The sequence below is a fragment of the Prionailurus viverrinus genome, chromosome A2 (genome assembly GCF_022837055.1).
Source record: "Prionailurus viverrinus isolate Anna chromosome A2, UM_Priviv_1.0, whole genome shotgun sequence".
NCBI lineage: Eukaryota > Metazoa > Chordata > Mammalia > Carnivora > Felidae > Prionailurus > Prionailurus viverrinus.
Window position 1 is genome coordinate 55,624,520 of NC_062562.1, and position 14,849 is coordinate 55,639,368.

Genomic DNA, 14,849 nt, shown 5'->3' on the forward strand with positions numbered 1-14,849 from the left:
ACTAACCGGCCAGGCATACCCCTTGCCGATGGTGAATTTTCTCCCTAGCGTGAGGGTTTTGGAATCTCATCAGCAAATGAGTAAAATGAACTATGCCAAGTGCTTTTGCAGAAGGAATGCATAATAGATCTAGGCTTTTCTTTAATGTAAACAGGGAATTTTTATTACTGCGAATACCTGAAGGAGGTGCAGCCAGGCTTATAGAGGGTTGCTGTCAGGTTCCTATCTTCCTGACTGGAGAGAATGGTTAGTAATTAAAAGGGGAATGTTCGAGCAGCTTAGAGTGCTTGAAAAGCCAATATTCTCTCACACCGCCTCAAATGTTCCTTCTGTGGTTTTACTTCCACTGGTAATTTGCTGACCAGAGTTCTACTTCTTCACTAAGCATTTCTGACTCTTGGTATCTTAAAGTTCTTACTGTATGTATTATATGGTGCCAGATGTGAGCTGTTCAGTCAGTGAGCACTTATGGAACTCCTACTGTATGCCATTCTGGCTGTGTCTGTTCACTCTAACTAGATTCTTAATTCTTTAAGAGCGGAGAGCGTAATTTTTGCATTTAAGGATCCCCAAAGCTCTTTGTGTGCAGTAGGCACTTAATTAATTTTCGTCTGTTGATTGGCTGATTGTCCGGAGTTCAAGCTAGGTCTGTGGGTTTAAGGTTGATGACGCTTTCACAGAAAGCCTTAGGGTACAGTAGGTGATGAAACTGGTCATTCAAAGGCTACCCTGAGTTTCTGTCCCCTATGATGCAGGTGGAGATTGGAAAGACGGTCAAGGCATATGTCCGGGTGCTGGACTTTCACAAGAAGCCTTTCCTGGCCAAATACTTCGCCTTCATGGACCTGAAGCTCCGAGCAGCCTCCCAGATCATTACATTGGTGTGAGTCCTCCTAGGGGTCAGAGGAAGGCATCTCAGGGACAGGACTGGCAGGTCCAGGGGAGAAGTCCTAGCCCTTCCCTCTGTTCCAGGGCCCTCGATGAAGCCCTTGATAATTATACCGCCACGTTCCGCGTCCACGGTGTGGCCATTGGCCAGACCAGCCTCACCGCAACCGTGAGTGATAAAGCTGGACAGCGAATCAACTCAGCCCTGCAGCAGATTGAGGTAAAGCTGTTTCCCTTCCCACCTTCCTGTGTGGGATCAGTCCAGCCCTTACTGCATGCGTGCACGGGGTGGGAAGTGTGTCATTTCTGTGGCGGGCCAGGAGTTATGGGGGTAGCCCAGGAAGCTGCCGTGGAGAAACCGTGTTAAAATCTATGCCCTGCGATGTCCCCTGATTAAAAGGGAGCCATCACCAGTCCCAGGGATCTGGGGAGGCAGCTCCAGAGGGAGGGACCTGAGTGATTTTTACCTCCCTCTGGGACAGAGTGGGCAGGATGTGGCTCAGAGAAAGGGAGCCGCTCGTCACACAGCCGGGGAGTGGAAGAACACTCTTGAAACCCTTTGGTGCCAGAAGGGAGCGGCTGGGTAGAAGCCGTGGGCAGATTTAGGCTCCTGTGTGGAAGCCCATCTTGACAGTCGGTCTGAACCCGCCCTTAGAAGCAGTGGGCTTTTGTCGTGAGCTCCTGGAGCAAGCAGGTCCTGAGTGAGGGAGCTCTGGGGCGCCCCGCGGTCATCTCAGTGTGTGACTTGGGACTCGTCTTGTGGCATTAGGTGTTCACACAAGCCTCCCAGACCCCATTGGCCAAAATTTCCCGTCCAAGTTTTTCCATCAGCTGCTTGCCTCCTGCCAGCGTCCTCCACGGGTCTCGTCCACCCAGGGGCGGATAGACTTTATATTAAACTGTGCCAGAGCTGGTGGTTCTGGTTCGTGCCTCTAGAAGGAAGGGCTCCTTTCTTCTGGTGAAGAATTCATTTCTGCTATAAATAGCTCAGCCCTGCGGAGACTAATCCTGATGCACAAAGCAGCCCCTCGGCCAACCGCCACACTCGTTCACTGCACAGGCTCTTCCTGTGCTCCTGCCGGGCGGGCACTGCGGGGGGTGCAGGACGATGGTGTTGGGCTTCTTTGTGCTGCAGAGACCAGGACATCCTTGTCCTTGACCCCCCACACCCCTCTTTCTTCATCTGAGAAGTTCTGAGGGCATCGAAGTAGAGCACTATTCTTAGGCAATTTATCAGTAGAAATTGGAGAAGTTCAGTGAAACGGAACATCTTGAAGGCACTGGAATGTAAACCTTGACGTACATCGGAATCCCCTGGAGGACTTGTTAACACATAGATTTCAGCCCCCCCCTCCCCCCCCCCCCCCCGCCGCCCTGCCTCATTCTGGTTCCATAGACCGGGGTGGGCTGGAGAATGTGTATTTCTAATGATTGCCGGGTGACCCTGGTGCTGCTGGTCAGGGGACCGTGCCGTGAGAACCACTGCTCTACGCAGGGGTCTCACATGAATAAAATTGTCTTTCTTTTCATGGGGTTTCACATCTGGTGACATGAAGCATCGTTGTAAACAACAGAACATGCCCCTGAGAACTACAGATCCTCAGGCCCATGGGCGGGCTGAAATCCTGGGGGGGGGGGGGGGGCGCTCAGGCCCCCCCCCCCCCCCAGAGCTGGTCAGGACCCCAGGCCCTCGCCAGTCCCTTCTAACAGAGGAGGGATGTCCAGGCACCGTGCCTCCCTGAAAATGTTCAGGGGTGAATTCTGTCCAGCTGCGCGAGCTTGGAACACGACGGCCCCCTTCTCTCTTGTGTCTCCACACGCAGGTCTTTCCCCCGTTTAGGTTGATACCCAGGAAGGTGACGCTGATCATCGGGGCTATGATGCAGGTAGGAACCAAAGGCCGCGTGCTCGCCCACCCCCACCCGTGGCCCCTGCCTGGCTCCAGGCTGGCCTGCCCTCCTGGGTGCCAGAGGGCTAAGATGGGGCGCTCCGGGCCCTGAGCTCTGAGGATGAGGCGGGGGCTGATGGGCACTGCTATTTCTCCCTACTCCAGATCACCTCGGAGGGTGGCCCCCAGCCCCAGTCCAACATCCTCTTCTCCATCAGCAATGAGACCGTTGCCGTGGTAAACAGTGCCGGGCTGGTGCGGGGACTGGCCGTTGGCAATGGCACCGTGTCTGGGGTCGTGCAGGCCGTGGACGCTGAGACCGGCAAGCTTGTCATCGTGTCTCAGGTAACGAGCGTGGGCTCCACTGGACGTGGGTGCTTCTGAAGCCTCCCTGGGCATGAGCCCTCTAAGTGCTGGGGTGCACTGCGCCCCTCAAGAGCTGGGGTGCTGCTCAGCTGGGATGGGGAGGAAGTCTGTTAACTGGGTTCTGGCTCTGCTCATGAGGACCACCCCTCTCTGAGGGTCCTGCTTCTGCCCTCTGAGTCCACAGCCCCTGTCTGCCACCTGACTCCCCACCAGGGCCAGCCTAGCCAACTTGGGGCCCCCCAAGATCGCTCAGAATTCTCCAGACTGCGTCTCCCCAAGTGCTCTTTTTTTTTTTAATGTTTGTCTTTGAGAGAGAGAGCACATATGTGGTGGAGGGGGAGAGAGAGAGAGAGAGAGAGAGAGAGAGAGAGAGGATCCAAAGCAGGCTCTGTGCTGACAGCATAGAGCCCAACGTGGGATTTGAACTCACAAACCGTGAGACCATAACCTGAGCTGAAGTCGGATGCTTAACTGACTGAGCCACCCAGGCGCCCCTCCCCAGCTGCTCCTTAAGGGACAGAGCCTGATCTCCAACCCCGTCCCTGCCCTGGGGACATTCCAGTGCATGGTGGTCACGCAGCCTGCAGCCCTCTAGTTCTCTCAGCACCCCTGCCCCAGGGGGTCTATGGCTACCCTGTTTCCAGACGACAGTCCTGAGGCACAGCTAGTGGGCCAGGGCTTGGGGACATTCTGATGGAAAAGGGGTTACTGTTAGTTCCGACACGCTTCATGGATCGCAGTGTGTGTTTTCAGGGGCGTGCGTAGCCAGGCTGCTCCAAGCATGTGGACAATCGGACATCAGTAGTGTTTCAGACCCAGAGTTCTATTTCCAGGAGAGAAGGAGACCCTGAATCACGCACCAATGAACTTAAGTTATCCCCCAAGCCTCTCGGCTGGACTTGGGGACTTTTGCTAAGCGCTTTTCTGGATCAGCAGAGACAATGGAAGGCCGAGCTAGGGGAGTCCTCCCCCCAGGAGGGTCTTCCTGCCCCTCATTAGTGGCACTGACACTAGGCGGGTGAAAGTCGGTTTCTAAGTCTGATAGTTTCCCTTGTTTCCCAGGGGGTAGAGACCTCACCGGGGTCCGAAAGGGAGACGGGAGATGGTTTCCACCTCCTGAGCAGGGCTCAGAGTGCTTGGATTCTCCCTGACGGTGCCCTGTGGAAGCGTCTCAGGGGAGACTGCAGCATGGATGTGACTGTGCCAGAAATCTGGGCTCTAAGAAGAGCATTGTTTTGTGTAACATGACTGTGGACAGCCTTTTCAGAACCCTGTCACCCTGCTCCTTGTCCAGCATTCAGGGCCCCCTGGAAGGAGTCCATGAGCTCCCATGAGCTCATAGCATCTGAACACAGGGCACCCAGGGGAGCTGGCTCTGTGCACTGCCCTGGAGATGTGCCCTTCTTCCCTGCAGCTGACTTTGATCTGACATTGAGTTCATTGATTTACTCCTGTTTGCCGGAGTTTCAGTGTCTCTGCAAGTAACCGGTTAAGCCACAAAGTCCTTTTGCATCGTGGAGGTAGATGCCCTGATTGTACCTATTGATTTTTATAAAGACAAAGTGTCGGGAATGTGAAATCTGCCCTGTGGCATACAGCGGGATTCAGATAGACGTCTTGGAGGAGAAGATGAAGGACCAACGAGGCCTTGCCTTTTTTTTTTTTTTTTCTTTTCTTCTGAAGAAAGGATTAGGGCTTCGGGAACCAGCCTATTTTTCTCCCCCTGGGGGCCCAGGTGGCTGAGATGGCAGCTGGCTGGAACTATGGCCAGAGGAGCTGACGGCCATGCATTTCCCTCCCAGCCACTTCTCTCTCTCTTTTCTTTAAATAATTTTTTTTGAGAGATAAAGTGTGCAATGAGGGGAGGAGCAGAAAGAGAGAGAGAGAGAGAGAGAGAGAGTCCCAAGCAGGCTCCCCACTGTCTGTATGGAGCCCAATGTGGGGCTTGAACCCATCAACTGTGAGATCATGACCCGAGCTGAAACCAAGAGTCGGACGCTCAATTGACTGAGCCACCCAGGCACCCCACTTCTCTTTGTGGTCTGACCTTGCTGGGCCACCTCTCTCTCCGTGTGTCTCTCATCGGGTGGGGTGGGAGAGGAACTGGGGGAGGGTCTGGCACCCCTGGGCAGGTGGAGCGACTTTGCCAGCAGTTCCATCTGAAATCCATCTCCTAGAGCCCAGGCAGGCAGTGGTTCAGCCTGAGGTCCATGTGTCCACAAAGTGTAGGGGGTTCTGCTCAGAAGCTCCCAGTTTATCTGTCTAAACCAGATCATAGAATCAGCACCTATGGCCAAAGCATGGGCCAGGACTGGCAGAAGGAGACTTGGCAGTGAAAAGGACAAAGGCAAGGAAGAGAATGGATGTTTATTGAGTACCTACTATATGCCAGGCATTAGCCCGTATCACAAGACACAGGGTGGGCTCAGTATATAGAAAAGGCTTAAGGGTTTTGGTAGCCTGGGTTCAACAGAGTCAATAGCACTATAAAGAAGCCTGATAAAAAAAAAAATTAAAAAAAAAAAGGGGGTGCAGTTGGTTAAGCGTCCGACTTCAGCCAGGTCACGATCTCGCGGTCCGTGAGTTCGAGCCCCGCGTCAGGCTCTGGGCTGATGGCTCAGAGCCTGGAGCCTATTTCCGATTCTGTGTCTCCCTCTCTCTCTGCCCCTCCCCCGTTCATGCTCTGTCTCTCTCTGTCCCAAAAATAAATAAACGTTGAAAAAAAAATTAAAAAAAAAAAAGCCTGATAAGGTTAATCTTTGACCAGATTAACAAGAGTATAGACTTCAGAATGAAGGAGAGTGTACAGTCTGCTCTAACCAGACTCTATCTGTATCCTGCATTTGTCCCAATACCCTGATCATTGACAGAGAGTAACACATTAGATTTAGGGTCAGGAGCATCTGGAATCCTGTCCTGTGAGGGCCACCCAACCTAGAGAAGAACAGTGTCCAGTGACCGCCCCCTCGTCTCTCTGGTGCTGACCCGGAACAACTCCATCCAATAGGTCTGCGGGCTCAGAGGACAAGGCTGGGAGCCCCAAGGGAACGGGAGGAACGGTGGCCAGATCTGGGTGGGGTGAGCCACCCACAAAACCAGGCTGCCTTGGGAAGAGGAGGGTGGTGCTGGACATCCGTGAGCACCTTCCAGCCATGCAGCTCCCAAGCTGGCCTTGGCAAGAGCCTCCCTGTTTGGAGGGGTCCCTTGGTGAAACACCTGTTGTTGGCTGATAGTACTCCCCTGCCCCAGCCAGCCTGAGCCCAAAGCCCTTTCCCTAGGACCTCGTGGAGGTGGAGGTGCTGCTTCTCCAGGCGGTGAGGATCCGTGCCCCCATCACTCGGATGAGGACGGGAACCCAGGTGAGACGGGCACCCTCCACACCTGCTGCCGGTGTCGCTGTCTGAGCAGCCCCCTGGCGGGTCTCAGGCTCTGAGTTCTGGTTCCGGCTGAGCTTGCGGGGAGTGGAAGTCGCTGCTAGGTCGCTGTTTCCTCTCCTGCTCAACCCCTGCTTATCTCTGGGGTATGACTGAGCTTTAGGAAGGAGCCCTACCGTTTCCTGCTCTAGGCCTCGCAGGCATTCTGTGTGTTCTCGCTCCTGGCGCAAAGCCCTCGTGGGCATAGCATTTACCCTTCTCCAGTTCTGTGTCAGCACAGTTATTGAGTGATGCCTGTGTCTCCCTCCCCCGAGCCTGTCACCCTTCCACACCTGGAATAGCACCTGGCAGGGAACAGGAGCCAACGCTTGGATAGCAGGACCTCAGGGCTTTCTGTGCGGTGACTCATTAGACGCTCATCAACAAGCCGTGAGGTGGCTCCCGGTGTCAGTCTCTATGTTACGGGTGGAGAAATGAAAGCCTAGAAAGCTTACAGCCTCTGCCCAAGGTCGCATGGCTAGTAAGTGCCAGAACTGGAAGTTGACCCAGGCGGCCTGGCATGGAGTCCATTCTTCCCGTTAGCGGTATTGCCTCCCCTGGTGGGCACTCAGGAAGCACGGGTTGAGGGAGCCCGTGAACCCCACCTGTGCCCATTCCACATGAGCAGGGAGCCCCTGGTAGATTGAGAGAGGAGCAGAGGCACGGATGGCAGGGTGGCGTGGGCTGGGCTGCCTGGGGGGCTGCAGGCCCCCTGGGGCTGTAGGGGGCCACGTCACCAAGGGGGTCTGTCAGCCAAGGTGAGACGCCGTGCACAGCTCAAGAAGGACCGCGTGCGGAGGGGCTGGCTCTGTCTCTTGTTTGTTCATTTGCTATTTCACCAGAGCTTCTCGCCCCTGTGCCAGGCCCTTCTCTGGTTAGGGAGGAAGGGCCCCCGTTGCACAAAGGAGACAGGAAAGCGCCTGGGCTGCTGGAGGTGCCCCAGGGTTTGGGGGGGCACTCTTGGTGGTGGGACTCTGCTGGTCACGGGCCTGGCTTCTCTCCTGCAGATGCCTGTTTACATCACTGGGATCACCAACAGCCAGAACCCTTTCTCCTTTGGCAATGCCGTGCCGGGCCTGACCTTCCACTGGTCTGTCACCAAGCGGGACATCCTGGACATCCGGGGGCGGCACCAGGAGGTAACCTCCCCCCCCCCCCCCAGAGTCCCCTGCCCCCTGCGTGCACCGGCGTCCGGAGCTGGGAGGGTTCTCCCCACCTTTCTGCACATGAGCTCTGCCCCCTCCCTCCCAGGCTGGTCCTGGCCCTGCCCTGCTCTCTCTCAGGGCTCGTTGGGACACCTTCTCCCAGACACTGTCCACCCCCCACCCCCAGTGACCTGCCTCCGTTCCCAGTCCTCTCGTGACCAGGAATAGGGGCTCCTAGCTCTCCCTCCTTCCCGGTCCCGGACTGCCTGCAACCCTTTCCACTTTAAGCACGTTCTTGCTAGGCGCCAGAGAGGGGCGTCGCAGGTAACCCGCTTCAGAAGGCAGCCTTGTGGAGAAGTCACAAAAGTTCCAGGCCGTCACAGGGTCTTAGTCAGGGCCCCTAGTCTGTACTTCTGACCTTCTTTCTGAGGCTATGCCTCACAGCCCTGGGGCTTTTTCCAGATTTACCCCAGAGGGCAAACCCGCCTCCCCTTAGCCCTTCTTAGAGCGACCCTGGCCTCTCCTCAGACCTCAGAGCTGGACGAGTAGTTATAACCCCCTTGTTGTGTTGACGAGCCCATACGGAAGGGACATGCCTGTCTGGCCCAGGGAGCCAGTGGGGAAATGGGACAATGGGACCAGGTTCCAGCCCTGGTGACTCTAGTCTGCCCTCCCTGGGTTATGCAGGACTCGAGTGTGGGGTGGTTTTGAGAGGTTTCTTCTTGCCTTGTCTGTGCATCGTGGGGAGGGTCCTGTCTCCAGTGCCAGGGGCTTCCTCAGACTGTTCCCATAACACGGACATCCCAGAATAGAGGGTCCCTTCGCGGAAAACTGCCAGGTCTAGCAAATACCTCTCAGTTCATCACCCACCCCACACGCTAAGGGCTCTGAGAAGCCCCGCCCGCCTGGGTTGGCCCAACATCCCCCACATGCACCCATGAACCTCGTGAAACTCCGCCTTCCGCACCTTTGATGGGTTAGCGGGCCCTGGCTGGAGCGGTGAGGCGACGGCCTTTGAGAACAGGCAGGTGGATGTCAGGGGGACTGGAGCCCCTGGCCCTCCCTGAGAACCTGTTTGGTGTCCGTCCCAGGCTTCGCTCCGGCTCCCGTCACAGTACAACTTTGCCATGAACGTGCACGGCCGGGTGAAAGGCCGGACCGGGCTGAGGGTGGTGGTCAAGGCTCTGGACCCCGCTGCTGGACAGCTGCACGGCCTCGCCAAAGAGCTCACTGACGAGATCCAAATCCAGGTAAAGGACAGGTGGGCAGAAGCCACCGTCAGAGGGAGAGGAGGTGCCAACCCAGCGGCCTCTCCCCCTGGGGACCATTCGGGGGCACATCAGCCCTTCTGCCACCCCACACCTGAGGAGTTCTCGGGCTGCAGGGGAGCCCGGAGATGGGGCTGCCTGAGGGCATAGGGTGGGGGCGGGTGGCTGGCAGGCCAGGAGGTCCGAAATAGCTTGATGTATTCCCCAAAGAGCGGGTAATCCTGAGCTGGGAGTCTGAGGCACTTTCATGGTAGAAAGAAGCCGGAGAACTGTCTGAGTGGGGCATTAATTGAATTGTCTGTGTTTATTTCGCAAACACTCACAGACCACTTACCAGAGGCGGACTTGCCATTCCCCAGTCCCCAGTGTTGCCTCACCCGTGAAGTGCCTCCCGAAGCCTGTGGGGCAGGCGCTGTGGGCGTTGCTGCTTGATGATGAGCCCGAGGCCTTAGGGGGGAGGGGTCAGAGTGTGCCCCCAGGTTGCAGTGAGTGGGTGGTGGGTCCTGAAAGGCCTGGAGGGCTGTGCTGTGTGTACGGCCTGGGAGACGGTGTGACCCATCGATTCACAGATGGAAACCGAGCCTCAGAGAGGGAGGGGGCCTGCTCCAAGCCCCCAGAGGAGCCCCACTGAGTCAGGACCAGGAGCCCAGCAGTTTTTCTCCCGCCCAGGCCTCAGTGCCTGCGTCTCTCTCTCCAGTCTGCCCTCCTCCCTCCCCTGACTGTCAGGGCCCCTCAGTGAAACTAAGGATCTGGGACCTAATAACCTCTGGGATGCCTTAAATGGCAAAGAAAAATTGGGGGTACTTGGGTGGCTCAGTCAGTTAAGCGTCCGACTTCAGCTCAGGTCATGATCTCACGGTTTGTGGGTTCAAGCCCCGCGTCAGGCTCTGAGCTAACAGCCCAGAGCCTGGAGCCTGCTTCGGATTCTGTGTCTCCCTCTCTGTCTGCCCCTCTCCCACTCAGGCCCTGTCCCTCTCTCTCTCTCCCTCTCAAAAATAAACGTTAAAAAAAATTGCAAGAAAAAAATTGAAAGCAGCTCCTGAACGTGAGAAAAGAAACAGATCAGGTCCCCTCTTCAAGAAGAAATAAAGCATTTTCTAACCTAGGCGCCTACCTAGTCAGGGGTAAAGATTTTCAAAGAAAGAAACTGTCATTTACCAACCCCCCTCACCTCAGGCTGCACATGTGTGCATGCACACACACACAGACACAAACACACACAGACACGTAACATACATACACATGCAGAGACACAGACACATATGTATACACAGATAAATACAAACACAGACACGTGCAAATATATCTTCTTCCCAGTTAAAAATGAAAGCATGTCTGGCACCTTCTCACTGGATAAAGACGGGGCTTTGCAGCCTTCGAATTCTGTGACCTTGCGTGAGTCACTGAGCATCTTTGTGCCTCAGTTTCCCTAGCTGATAGCAATTGGAAGTTTGGGTATGTCAGAGACTTAGCGATGCTGGATCCAGCCCACAGATGTATTTGATTTGGCTCATTCTGTGCTCCGAAACCATTTTTATTTGTTGCAAACATTTAAAAATAGGAAGATGTATAAAAATCCAATAGGCAGCTTGTCCTGAAGATACATGGCATTTTTCCACATGTGCCAAAATCAGCAGGAGATGGGAAGCAGCCCCTCCTGGCCCCATTGCCCCCCGCTTCTCCCCGATGGTGAGACCACCTGTCAGTTGCCATTGACCCTGGTGCTTGCATTATTCCTTTTCTTAAACTTGAGTTAACAGGAAAGTAAGATCTCTCTTGCACCTTAATTTACCTCTAAAGAGGGACAATAGGGGCGCCTGGGTGGCTCAGTCACTTAAGCATCTGACTTCGGCTCAGGTCATGATCTTGCAGTTCATGAGTTCAAGCCCTGCGTCGGGCTCTGTGCCGACAGCTCGGAGCCTGGAGCCTGCTTCGGATTCTGTCTCCCTCTCTCTCTGCCCCTCCCCTGCTCATGCTTTGTCCCTCTCTGTCTTTCCCTGAAAAATAAACATTAAAAAAAATAAAGAGGGACAATAAAGAATATGCATTTAAGACAAATAGGAAGTAGGAGGAGACATTTTTTGCATATACTTCCTGTACAGTGGCATGCATCCGAGTCAAAACCAGTCTGCTCCACTCTGGGTGCCATCTGCCTAGTGGAAGGACTCCCCTGATGCCAGAACCCCATCTAGCTCCCAAGGTCATTTATCATTCACCATTTTGGAAGTGCTGCCACACACATTGCTACTAGAATCCTGCGGCTCTTTGAGACAGACATGGCAAGAATTATTAGTTTTAGACCCATTTTACAGATAAAGAAATCTAGACTTACATATATGATCAGAACATAGCAGTGCTGGGAGGGAGGGAGTTTTCTTGGAAAACCGAGCCCTTGGGATCCAGCCAGTCTGATCAGATCAGAAGCCAGTGGGGAGCTCAGAGCTGTGCTCAGCATCCAGGCCCGGATGCCAGGGAAGGTCCTTCCAAGGGTTCCTGGAGAAAGGGACTTGGAAGGGTGGTGGGCAATTAGGGTGCATGTAGGGAGGGGTGTGGAGTGGAGTTACCATAAGTGAAGCAACCATGGGCTGGGGAGCCGTCGAGGGCCCCGGGGCTCCTGGGGAGTGATGATCAGATTCACTCAGACATTACCAGGTTTATCACCTGCCCTGGTTCGCCAACATGCCCTGTACCCACACTGTGCGGATCCCGTGGGAGCATGGCAGGAGGGAGTGAGATGGGGGTTATTCTGAGACGGTCACACTGAGGAGCAGCTGAGCAAGACCCTGGGTCCTGTAACTCTGTACGCTGCCTTCCGTGCCCAGAGAGATGTCCCCACCACCGGGAATCTGGGGAGGGGCCCGTGCTTCCTGGCTCTGTGAAGCAGATGCCGTCGGGGCCTCTCTTAAAAGTCAGCGCTCCCCGTCCCATCCCCAGCCACCTGACAGGTGCTGGCAACAGTGACCCTCCTGTCTTCCTCCCCATTGGTCTCCCTCCCTGGAGGGGAGCTGGTGCCTGGCCGTGACTCCAGTAGCATGACAGGAAACAAAACTCCCTCCATTCTAGGTATTCGAAAAGCTGCTGCTGCTGAGCCCTGAAATAGAAGCAGAGCAAATATTAATGTCGCCCAACTCGTTTATAAAGCTTCAGACAAACAGGTACGTGACTCAGCGCTTGTTTGCAGCTGGGCTGAGACGCTGCGCTCGGCATCCGACGGCTCATTTGTCAAAGTTGTCAGGAGCCGCGGGTGCTTCAAGCGAACGGCATCTTCCTGGGCTTGAAGTGGGTGCGGCTTCTGCATTCCCCCCTCTCTCCGCCATGGATGTCGTCTTCTGCTGCTCCGCATCACGTGTTCCCAAGGGTCCTTCTTATCTTCCCCGTAGCCTCGAAAGGTTTTAATGCCCACTGCTCAAACCCGCTACCTTAAAGGGAAAGAAATGCTACCTTGGAAGAGTTAAATTTTCAAATGCCCCTTTGTCTTCAAGGCTTGCTGTTCAGTGTGAATAATTCCTGACCCAGCAGCATGGGCATCACCTGGGAGCCTGTTAAAATGCAGACCCCAGACCTGCACGTAACAAGACCCCCCACTCGATGGGGATGCACATCATTGTCTACAAGGCACAGGTGTAAAACACGTCTGCAAATGTCATTCCCACCTTGCATTCAAATGGGGCGCCTTTGGTGGCAATGACTTGCACGTGACCTACAGTTGCACGGTGGGGGAGGGGCTGTAAGGACCACAGGAGTGCTCACGTGTTCCGTGGAACGCACACATGTGGTGGTCATTCGTGCACATGTATAGATGCCAGGCTGTGTGCTAGGCTCTTGGAACAGGTGCATGACGTGCTGGTGGGGAAGCGAGAAGTACGGCACGAGAAGGGGACAACGAAACAAGGTATAACGGTTAAGCCAAGGCCCAAAGAAGGGCCTTCTGTGCAAGGATTTAGGGGAGGCCTGTCTGAGATAGTGAGGCTTGAGCTATTAAAGGATGAAGAGGAATTCTGCAGGTTCCCAGCAAGGGGTTACTGATGGGGGAGAAAGTTGAAGCAGAAGCAATAACATTTACTTTAAGGTCATCTGAGGAGGGTCTGTAGGGCTGCACGCAAAGAGCACGGGGAAGGGGACAGGCCCTGAGGGCTGGACACCTTTGCTCCCTGCTGTTTCTTTGTTCTGTAACAAGCCTGAAAGAGAGTATGAAACACTGTGAGATGTGTCTCCCACCCAGCCCAAACCACTTTCTGAGCCAGCAGCCCATTTTCATCCCATTCCCTGCCCTTGGAAACAGGACAGGGCAACACCATTGCTTCCCTTTCACAGCTGGGGAGACCGAGGCCAAGAGAGGAGGCACGCAGCTGTTTGCGGGGCATTGGGACTGCACTCAGCTTCTGCCTGACGATGGTCTTTCACTGTGCCAGGCTGCCTTATGGCAGCAAATGGGGAAGTTTGCCCCAGAAACGATCTTTGACAGCGTATGTCCCATGCAGCTGATGAGAGGAGCTCAGGCCTCAGTCTCTTCTCCCAGAAGCAGCGCCCTCTTTGGAACCATCGGTTTTGCAAATTAAGTTTCCCGTGGGTGACTGATGAGGCTGAAGTTGAGCTGAGCACCCAGGTCCTAATGCACAGTGGGGCTAAGATCAGGCTTTTTCCTTCTCCCAGGAGCCATCGGGAAGCCCAGATGGCTGGATCTCAGGGCAGGGATTTCGGGCCCCTTGCTGCGACCCGCTCCCACACTCTGAAAAACCGAGTCTGTTTTTTTTCCAAAGGGACGGAGCAGCATCTCTGAGCTACCGCGTCCTGGATGGGCCGGAGAAGGTTCCTGTCGTGCATGTTGACGACAAAGGCTGCCTGACGTCAGGGTCCGTGATTGGGATGTCCACAATCCAAGTGACTGCCCAAGAGCCTTTTGGGGCCAACCAGACCATCCTCTTTGCTGTAAAGGTAGGATCATGCTTTCCTGCTTTTTGGAGTAATGAAAGCAATCGTGTCGAGGTAAAAAAAAAAAAAAATCTCCCCTCGCAGGTATAAAATAGATCTATCACTTTCCAGCTCAGAAATTGTAGGTAAGAATTTATTGAAGAATAACTTGGGGGCAGAGGTCCTAGCTGAAAAGTTCTAGCATCTTCTAGATGTCAGAGCGGAAGATCCTTGGAGATTGATTGCAGTGGCCTCATTTCATAGATGGGGAAACTGAGGCCCAGCGAGGCCCATGATTTGCTGGGACCAGCACCCATGTCCTGACTGGGCAGCCGGCACCTGGAACGTGATAGGTGCCTATGCACATTGACTGCATGTGCTGGGCACCCGACACAAAAATGGTTGCATTATACATGTGGCAGCATGTACAGTTCAGTGACCCATTTTACAGGCAAGGACACCGGGACTCACCATGGAAATGACTCGCTCGGTGAGTCACTTCAGTGGTGGAGAGTCAGGGTCTGGTCAGCCGGGCTCAGGTCATGTCATCTGGCCACATCACGGCGCTTCCCATGTCCCTCTGCCCTCCGTGCTCCGTGGTGATGGGAACTTTCTCCTCCTCAAGCATCCTCGGGTCGGGTCCCCGGAATTTCCTTCCACTATCTCGTCATAGCCACTTTCTGAATCCTGGGTGACAGACAAGATACATGACTTCATGTTTGAGATTTTGCCATGGTCACAGATCTGTTTCCTTAATAATGTCTTTTTGTTTCCGTAATTAATGCCTGGCAGGGAACCTTCAGCCTGGTTTTTGAGTTGGTGAAAGCAGCTTCCTGCTCATCCTACCTCAGCAACTATGTAGTGAGCACCAGCTGAGTAGAGGTCGCTGCACCCGCCGATCTTTATCCAAGAAATTGGGTCTTCTGAGCGGAGCTAACTTTCTGGCCAGGATAGATTTTACCCAGAGTTG

General features: G+C 54.6%; 1 protein-coding gene across 4 annotated transcripts in view; it reads left to right on the forward strand.

Moving 5' to 3' along the window:
* Positions 1–14,849, forward strand: part of NUP210 (nucleoporin 210) — a 112,637-nt gene that overhangs the window by 78,711 nt on the left and 19,077 nt on the right. For all 4 annotated transcript variants that reach the window (XR_007146632.1, XM_047831570.1, XM_047831571.1 and 1 more), the window contains exons 22-30: positions 756–883; positions 973–1,108; positions 2,712–2,774; positions 2,942–3,121; positions 6,421–6,501; positions 7,563–7,694; positions 8,792–8,950; positions 12,032–12,123; positions 13,729–13,903. Coding sequence is in view for 3 of the 4 variants with exons in the window: in XM_047831570.1 (XP_047687526.1) it covers positions 756–883; positions 973–1,108; positions 2,712–2,774; positions 2,942–3,121; positions 6,421–6,501; positions 7,563–7,694; positions 8,792–8,950; positions 12,032–12,123; positions 13,729–13,903 (1,146 nt within the window). In the remaining variant the exon portion in view is untranslated. The remainder of the gene's footprint in view (positions 1–755; positions 884–972; positions 1,109–2,711; positions 2,775–2,941; positions 3,122–6,420; positions 6,502–7,562; positions 7,695–8,791; positions 8,951–12,031; positions 12,124–13,728; positions 13,904–14,849) is intronic.